Source organism: Pinus tabuliformis, chromosome 5_2, assembly GCF_031772625.1.
Source record: "Pinus tabuliformis cultivar Carrire ecotype Pingquan chromosome 5_2, CPIR1, whole genome shotgun sequence".
Classification (NCBI taxonomy): Eukaryota; Viridiplantae; Streptophyta; class Pinopsida; order Pinales; family Pinaceae; genus Pinus; species Pinus tabuliformis.
The window spans coordinates 1,072,422,680-1,072,432,240 of NC_142306.1; the positions used below are offsets into that span (position 1 = coordinate 1,072,422,680).

At 38.2% G+C, this 9,561-nt stretch overlaps 1 protein-coding gene across 1 annotated transcript; it reads left to right on the forward strand.

Annotated features, from left to right (window-relative positions):
* Positions 1 to 4,260: 4,260 nt before the first annotated feature.
* LOC149162939 (transcription initiation factor TFIID subunit 15b-like) lies at positions 4,261 to 7,951 on the forward strand. The gene is made up of 6 exons (XM_089437463.1): positions 4,261 to 4,572; positions 4,847 to 5,006; positions 5,313 to 6,108; positions 6,917 to 7,067; positions 7,184 to 7,268; positions 7,547 to 7,951. Exons 1-6 carry the CDS (start codon positions 4,485 to 4,487, stop codon positions 7,734 to 7,736), a joined length of 1,470 nt encoding a protein of 489 aa, XP_089293589.1. The 5' UTR covers positions 4,261 to 4,484; the 3' UTR covers positions 7,737 to 7,951.
* The last annotated feature ends 1,610 nt before the right edge of the window (positions 7,952 to 9,561 follow it).

A 9,561-nucleotide genomic window follows, 5' to 3' on the forward strand; every position in this document is an offset into this window, starting at 1 on the left:
ATTCTTTTAAATTAGTGCTCTTCTGGTTGTGGGTTGGAACAAAAACTTTCAAAGCCTTTGAACAACTTAGGTTGAGTTACTAGTCTTGGAGCCTAGGTTGGGGCAAACACTCCAGAGCTCTTGGTGGGTTGATATAATAGTCCCTAGAGCCGGGTTGGACAAATGCTCTAGAGCCCTAAAAGGCTATGGGTTGAGTTATTAGTTCATGGAGCCCTAGACAACTTGGGTAGAGACCGATCTGGTTGGTGTTAGTGATGTTCGACCGTGGAGGTGGAATCACTTTGGTTGAGGGTTGAGGTGGCTTGGTCTATGGAAGCCCTGGTTTGGTTTTGTCTCGATTATTCCATGAGATCCCACATTCATGCCTGAAATATGGCACGACGATGATTGTTTGAAAGAGATATTTGGTTCAACCAAATCTATGGTCAGGTGGTACGTGGAAGTCCTTGACTTGGTTGGTATTTTCATATGTTAATATGAGACCATTTCCTTATTGTGAACTATGAGCATTTGTAGTGATTATGTTGGAGATATTATGGTTAAGTTGCTATGGTTTCTATGTTGGTTATATGATCTGTATTATCTATGGCTCTTTTCATGAATTCTTTAGTTAAGTGTTGTTGTAGTTACGTGGAGAAGGCATAGAGCCTTCTTGGTGATTCTTAGATGAATCTCAGACTATTATGATCAGATATGCATTCATAACCTGTAGCTTACATGTTTGCCATGTGTTTGTTGAAATGCCTAATATGTTCTGGTTTGTCTAGGTCAAGTTTGATTTGAGATGGAATGTTTAGCTTTGTTATCATGTCAATAATGATTTTGGAAAGTGTCAGGAAATTATGGGCAGTGGTCTGGAGCAGGGGCTGAAAAGGTGGCTCAAATCTTGGGACCGCACCCTCTGAACTGGGTGTTGATTTGGGGTACCATCGGATGTGCTCTAGCCACGAAATTTGGTGGAGAGGTTGGGACACATGAGATATCCAATACCCAGAAAGGGTTTGGACAGATTCTAAACAGTTTAGGAGATATTAAAATAATTAATATTTTTAATGGAGTCCCTAAGTCTAAACTTAGGGAAAATAAAATATTAATGTGTATTAATATGAAACTGTGTTAGAATGGTCCAAAAGACATGGATCAAGCCAGATCTAATCTTAGCCATTGATTATGGACTTAATCTTGGTCGTTGATATGTCAACAGGAAAAGTATAAGAGGAGGCTTGAGGGTCACTTGGAGAACACACCAGAGTGATCACTCATTCTCTTCTCTAGAGCGGGGTTTGCTAAGAGAGATAGAATTAATGATCGGGAGTTGTAGCTAAGGGGCATTGAGTAAAAAGAAACAAAGAGGTAGAGATAGTGCCGGAAGAGCAGCGCAGTAGCCAGAGAGAGAGACGCAGAGCATCCAGAGCTCACGTAGGGCCATGCAGAGGCAGCCGGGAGCTGCGCAAAGCCTCAAAGAGGCCAGCGTTGCTGATGCAGAGGGCCAAAAGGCTGACGCAGGGCCTCCCAAGGCTAACATAGACCCATTCAGGGTGACGCAAGGCCAGCGCTGGGCAGAGAGGGGCTGATGCAGTCTAGAAAGGGCATACGCTGGGGTTTTTGGGGCAGATTGGTGCTGAGGAGCTGTCAGAAGGATTATCCGGGGTTTCAGCCAGGAGATTTGTCTCAAACTGAGAGGTATTACTGCTAAGAAAATTCTCTGTTGGGTAGGCCAGTTTCAGCACCCAGATTCTACTTTGATATTTCTTAATAAGAAAACCCTCAGATTGCTGCACTGGTTTTCGCACATTGGGTTTTTCCTGGGGACATTAGTCCAAAAATAATGGTGTCATATGGTGTGTTTGTTTATGTTTCTTTTAGTTGTTGATCTGCAATATGTTGAGCATGCACTAGTGTTTATTTTCAGTATTTACATTGTAAATAACTTGTTAAGTAAATTAACAAGTAGATAGGAATAAATCAGATAAAGTGCATGGAGGGTTTCTAACTAAGTAGACTTAGAAACTTCAACATTGGGCAAGTTAGGTCATAATTGCATGGAGGAAGTTGTGCATATGGTTGGAGGCCTATAACCACACCTAGGCCTTGTCATGCATGCAATTGGTAGTCTAGGTCAGTGAAATAGAGCCCCGACTCAAGGTTTGGTCACTTGGGGTGGTCCTTTGGCCTCTGCGTGTCATGTAGCCTTAATGGATTATGTGAGTTGTCAGTTTGTGGCAAGTGTGTAGGCTCCACTTCCTTAATTGGAGCTTGGAGGTTAGGTCATGTCATAACAACTCTTCGTCTCATGTTTACCCTAGTAGGCAAGTGAATTTGGGTAAATGTGGGAGGGGGTGGTTACATAACCCTCAGGGCTACATCCCTTAACCATATTACATATGCTAACTCACACTTATAATCAATAGCCCTGAACCTTATAGATTGAACCCCTAACCCATCCAACCTTTGCAAAAGATATAAACCTAATCCATATATTCATAAAACCTAAAACTCTCAACCCCTTAACATTATAACACATAACCTTTAGCTCTTATAATACATATTCCTTAAGCCTAGACTCATGTAACCCTCATCTCTTATAATTATTAACCCTAACCTTAATACCCTTATATCCGTTAACCATTATGATGATGACATTAAGGCTAAAGATGATGAGGCCAAAGAGTACGATGACAACAAGGTCAATGACAATTATGTGTTTGTGATATATCTTAACGAGTTGTATGTTGTTGTGTTTATTATCCATGTTGTTACTTTAGTTAACTTGAATTGATTAAAAGATAATTAATGGATTATGCATTCCTAATGAATATTTACTATTCTACATAGTAATGACATTCCAATTACCACACACATCTCAGGTCCTATTAGAAGGTTGAATCTGAAGATGCACTAGATTACATCAATATTGTGTTAGACACCTTTTGAGACCTTAAGTATACAATAGAGCAAACACACGTCATTTGACTTGCATGGTTGTTAATTTAAGCTCATGTGGTTTGACTCTCATCCTTATAACCATGCATTTACAACTGATACATGATTTAATCCATTATATTCTAGTGGTCAAGTGGGGTATTACATTTGAGGACCCAAAATGAGGCACTTCTAACCAACTAGGGACCAAAGCAAATGCAGGAAGCCTAAGCCAATCTAATTGCTTGGAAGATGTCTCAAATGATGAAACTAAAAGCTCTAGCATGCCAAATATACAACCAATGGGCAAAGATGAAGGAAAAAGACAAAGGGGACCCTATCATAGCATTATATATAATGTGGATGACAAGTAACTTAATGGAGGAGGCCCCAATGCAAGAGAGCCATTGCCAAGATGGATGGAAGATCCTTGCTAACATCCATTGGCGGGTCATGTACAAAATTAACACCCCATACACAATAACCTCGAGTGTGTATATGTGGTGTGAAATCCATACAATACATAATCCGTGAATATAAGGCATTTCAAAGCCATACTATAAAACAATTTCTCAATAAAAAAACACAACCTTTTAAACACTAAAATCACATGTTGATGGTTTAATTATAAATCCCCAAATGCATGGACATGAACATCTAAACCCTAGAACAAAACATTAACTGTTATTATGACATTTCTACCATTGCATCACCATAATAACATTTCTACCATTGCATCACCAAATCTCACTGTAAATACTTACTTCAAACACCCAACATAACTTTTCAATACCTTACACATTAAAATGAAATACTCTAATATATTTTATTATTATTATTATTATATATTTCCATATATTATATATATATTTTATTATTATTATTTTTTATTATAATATATTTCAATATATTTTATATTTTATTATTATTATTATTTTAAATTAGAGATAAAAATAGCAAGCCATCGTGTTAAGAGATCCTTTGAAATAAATTTGAACACCAATTAAACTAAAAAACATATCTTTACAAAAAAAAACTAAAAAATACATATTTCTACCGAAATAAAAATAAAGATAATTCATTAGAGATAACCCTTCACCCCATTACGTAAAATGGGGAACTACATTTGTTTGGCCGACGCGTTCATTAGACGTGACCCTTCACCTCATTCCTCTTAAAAAATGGGGAACCAGAAGATATAAAAATACGAAGTTACAATTTAGAGTACATTCATTTTATTTGTGGGGAGATCTACTTGCGAACTCCGGTGGCAAGGGAAGAACCACTTACACGTGCCAGTAGAAGACCTAGAGCTTTCATCTCTAAAAGATATATTTGGCCTTAGCTGCGGCTCATTTCTAAGTCTCTTCGAGGTTTTTCAGATAGTTATCAGTTTGTGGGGTTTTCGGGACCTAAACAGAGAAACTCATTTTATTTCATTTAATCTGTGTCTCATCTTTCGTCTTTTATTTTGATAGATCAAGTGTTCGAATCCTCCTAACGAAATCCACACAGTGAAAACCCAGTCTTCGCATTTGCAGTCTCTGGATCGATCAATAAATATGTCGGGAGTGAATGGCCAGGACGTGCCGGCAGGCGGCGTTCCTGATGATGGGAAAGGATATGGCGGTTATTCTCAAGGAGGCAGAGGTATGAACTTCATTATTTTTAAGAAGAAAAATTCTTGGTTTTTTCTTTTCTTTTTTTTAACTGTTTCGTAGTATCCTGTAAATCCTATATTACTGATCTCTATATTCGACTACGAAAACACATACCATTACTATATTTTGTTGGCCCTTAGGGTTATGAAAGGGTTATGGGGTATCTGTGACAGCGGCTGTAAGACCTTTGGTTGAGGCAAGATTTGTGTATTAGTTATCTTCTAAATTTTTATAACTGTAATTTATTATATTTTGCTTTGAAGGTCGGTTTGGGGGAGGCGGTGGAGGTTATCAGTCCGGCGACAACAGTGGTGGAGGGGGCGGAGGCTACAGAGGAGGAGGAGCGGGAGGAAGAGGAGGCCCTGGTGGAGGACCCGGAGCAGCCCCAAAACGAGACGGGGATTGGGTTTGCCCTAATCCAGGGTTAGATCTTTCATTTCCTTTTTACTAGTTTATATATTTTTCTTTGAATTTGTGCGTATTTTTGTTTCACACTAGGTTTCCCGAAGAATGGCAATTCATATTTGTTTGCTTCCTTTAACTTTTAACAATATTCTGGGACCTATCCTGCACGTACGAGTTCTTATGATAAAATTTGATAATTGAATTTATTCGGATTTCAATGTTCTGTCCTGGTGTTTGAATGCTTGGGATGAAGTTTCATAGTTCTTCTGATTATTCCGCTCAAATATCTTGTAGATTCTTACAATGTGTGTCTATTTTGCCCAGTTGTGGCAATGTGAACTTTGCAAGGAGAACGCAATGTAATAAATGTGGAGCAGCCAATACAAGTGCAGGAGGCGAACAGGGCGGTGGCAGTGGTGGCTATGGCAGGGGTGGTAGTTATGGCGGAGGATCAAATAAGGGTGTCGGCGGCCGCGGTGGTGGATCAGGTGGAAATAGTTATGGTGGTGGAAGGGGTGCCTCTGATGGGAGAGGAGGGGGATATGGAAACCAGGGCGGTCAAGGTGCGGCTCCATATGGTGCTGATGTCGGAGGTGGAGGATATGGAAGCCATGCCGGTCCTGCTGCTCCCTATGGTGGTCCTGGTGGTTATGCAGTTCAGTACTCGGAACCACAGATGCCTCCGGCTCCTGTTGGAGGAGGCTATGCAAACCCACCTGCGGCTGGATATGGCGGAACGCCTAGTTACGGAGCTGTTGTTCCACCTCCTGGTGGGTATGGTGCCTCGAATGCCTATCCGCCTCCTAATCCGTCTCCTAATCCGCCTCCTAATAGCTATGGTCCACCTGGTAATTACAGTGCACAAGGGGGTGCTGGTAGAGGTGTGGGATATGATAATTACGGGGCAGAAAAGTCTGGTGGATATCAAGAGCCAAGGGGCAATATTGGTAGAAATGACTCGAGAAATGTGACTAGTAGTTATGGTGTGCCTGCAGAGACAATAAAACAGTGCGACGAAAACTGTGGAGAAACTTGTGATAATTGTCGAATTTACATCTCCAATCTACCTCTTGACGTGACCTCTGATGAACTCAGGGATCTATTTGGAGGAATTGGCCAGGTAAAATAAAAATTCAAGTGTTCAATTTGGATATATTATGGATATAAATCTTCGTTTTTATTTTTTACCCTCGGATGCGTTGCATGTTATATATGTTTAATTTGCCGGTTAGAAAAATATATTCTTTTGCTATTCTTCTTTATGCATTGGTTGAATTCCCTTTTTTTTGACATTTGCTTTTTCGTTTGTTATCGTCTCTCTTAGGTGCCTATCAGTGTCTGTCTTCATTGGTTGTATGCCTGCTCTGTTTCATTGTGTCCATATCACTCCAGCTTTTGATTTGGACTTGGCCAAAATTCAGTTAGTTTTTCTAGGCAGCATAACATTTTTTATTTTCCCTGTTTGGGGCCCATGTAAACTTATAAACCGCCCAGGTCCCCTTGTTCAACTTTTTAACCCCATGAAGCTTGGAATTTTCTTTTGTTGGGTCTAAAATGGATGTAAAACTGGTTTGGAGTAAGAATCTAGACTATACAGTATCCGTTGTTGTATGTACAAGATACCATGTTCAGCAGGCTGGGTTGAGTTATCTTCTATAGTTAAATTCTGTTTAAGCCTTCAAGCGTGCAAATTTTCATTTGCCACAAGTATGTGATTGCCAGTATAGTCCAGTGTCAAGATAATAACAGAATTTCTCTAAGACACTCAAGGTTTCATGGAGTTCCCGATATTGTTGTGACATGGTCAAATCTGCCCATAAAACAAACATAAATGTCACAAGGAACTCTTTGTATATTTATAGTGATTTCCTTTGCATAGTGATCTTTTTTTAACTATTTATTGTTCACTTAATAATCAATTTCAACAGGTTGGAAGAATCAAGCAGAAGCGTGGTTATAAAGACCAGTGGCCTTGGAACATTAAGATATACACGGATGATGCAGGTAACAACAAAGGGGATGCTGTTTTGAGTTATGAAGATCCCTCTGCTGCACATTCTGCAGGTGGATTTTATAATGGTATGTTGTTTTTTCTTGTAGATCTTGTCTGCATTATATTCTCATATGTTTTACAATTTTTTACTCAAAAGCTGTTAGTTTCCTGGTTATTATGTAATTTTATTTTGTATCCACAGACTATGTTATGAGAGGTCACAAGATTGGTGTAACAATGGCCCAAAAATCTGCACCAAGGGCTCCAGCTCCTCAAGGTGGTTATGGGTATGTATTATCATCCATCATATTGCTACCTATTTTCATAGGTATCAATATTATAGGTTTTGGCGTTTGTGTTTGTGATCATGTTTATCATTATTGCTTTTGTCAGAGAAGTTACGGGAATCGTAAGTTGGTATTGTTGACACTGCCTTCCAATTAATGCCCACATCCCAACGTGTATCTCAACATTACACATTAAAATAGGTTACGGGATTTGTAAATTTGGCTTACTATCAAGATGAATTGATTAGCACTATCATAATCTATTTTTCACTTTGCAGATCTGGAGGTGGTAATAGAGGCAGAGGTGGTTATGGAGAACGAAACAGGGATGGGTATGGTGGAGAACGAAACAGAGATGGGTATGGTGGAGAACGAAGTAGAGATGGTTATGGTGGAGATAGAGGTGGTTATGGTAGTGGTGGACCTGATAGACGTCCCAGTGGAGGACATCGTTCACGGCCATATTGAAAAGCACGGCCATCATCATTTATTCTTGATGTTTAGCAAAATTATGATAGTAGATGTTCTAAATTGTGTAACAGTTATCTTGTTTTAGCAGTATTGTTCATGAATATTCAAAAATCAATAGAAGGGTAAGTATTTGTTGATAGATGATGGTAAGTACACAACGTAACCCATACTTTATGGAGAAGTTGAAATATAAGATTTTAAAATTAAGATGATGCGGAGAAACCATTCACCCGGCTAGATTGTTTTCATTAGATATATATCACAAATATAATCATGGTTGTGATTGGAAATCTATTTTGTAGTATGATGCAGGCAGATTGAGCGGATTTGGTTGAAAATGTTTCCTTTCCTTTCAAATGATGACGTCTTTCTGTCCTCCCAGTATTGAACAGTAGGTGTAGTCATGTATAAGGTAGGTGGATGCTTTTTTGAACCAATTAAATGTTTGAAATTCTTGATGGTTTTATCGTGGACTCGTATAATTAACCATCTGAATGTCTTGTATAGTGAGGAGTGGTTAACTGGTATGCTGCTTTGTTTGAAATCTTCAGGTGAGTGTACATGTTAACCTTTCTTTACTTTACCTTGTATGTAAAGATTGTTTTAATTTTCTCACCCTAAGATTTTCTCCTAGAATTATAACCTGATGTCTGAGTGCAGATGCATGCAGTTTCTGCTTGATGCATCTGATAATGTGCTAAGCAAGGGGTTATTAATAAGCTTGGACAAGCTGGTTAATAAATTTGAATTTGATATCATCTTAAGCCAGAGTTAACAACCAGCTTGGATAAGCTGGTTAATAAATTGACTTGTTTTAATTTAGGCATGTTTATTGGAAATAAATTTAGGGGCTTTCACTGGTTTGATTGAAAAATTTATTGTGCCATTTTACTAATATCTTAGTTGCAGGAGGTTCCCATTTTGAAATTGAGAATGAAGTAATAAATGTTTTAAAATAGCTTCTGTGAATGTTTTGATGTCAAAGAACTTGAATTCTGCCATGTCTTTCTTCAAAACTAATCTGCTGAATATATCAGGAGAGTTTTGTGGTGATACAACTGTGAACAGTGGATTGTTTTGGAATATAGAGATATTGGAAATACATGTGGAGAGTTATTACTCTGATGTTGGGATTGTGATTGTTTTTCAATTGAAAGTGAAAGCCTTTTAATTGCATTCGATGAAATGGAATTCGTCTCACTGTATGCATGCATGTGGTATTATTTTTGTACATGAAATTTTTTATCCAGAAATGATTGTTCCCACATCTCTGCATTTTTCAATTATGAAATTCCTCTGGTGTCCATCCTTTGGTTAAATTGAAATCGTCCTTCTACAGCAATGCGTTTCGTACTGTATTGTGAAGTTGCATTCTGAGGGTTTTTCTATTCTTACATTTGAAGATTATGTAATGGTCTCCATCCTTCGGTTAAATTGAAATCGTCCTTCCACAGCTATGCGTTTCGTACTCTATTGTGAAGTTGCATTCCGAGGGTTTTTTGCATTCTGAGGGTTTTTCTATTCTTCCATTTGAAGATTAGTAATTCTTCTGGCAGTATATTCTGAATTGTGCAAATTATTGCAGAACTGCTTTATTCGTGAACCGTAAAAGCAAATCGAAGTTTTTTCAATTCATGTTAATATAGATCTCTTGTATTGTTTTTTTATTAAGTATTGATTTGTTATTAAACTATTTTGGTGATTATCTACATGAGATGATTTTCTTGAGAATTAAACTTGGTAGAGATGATTTTGATAGGTTTATTTATTATGAAAATAAAATGTGGATAAAGATAATCTTTGGAGATGAATACTTTTGACA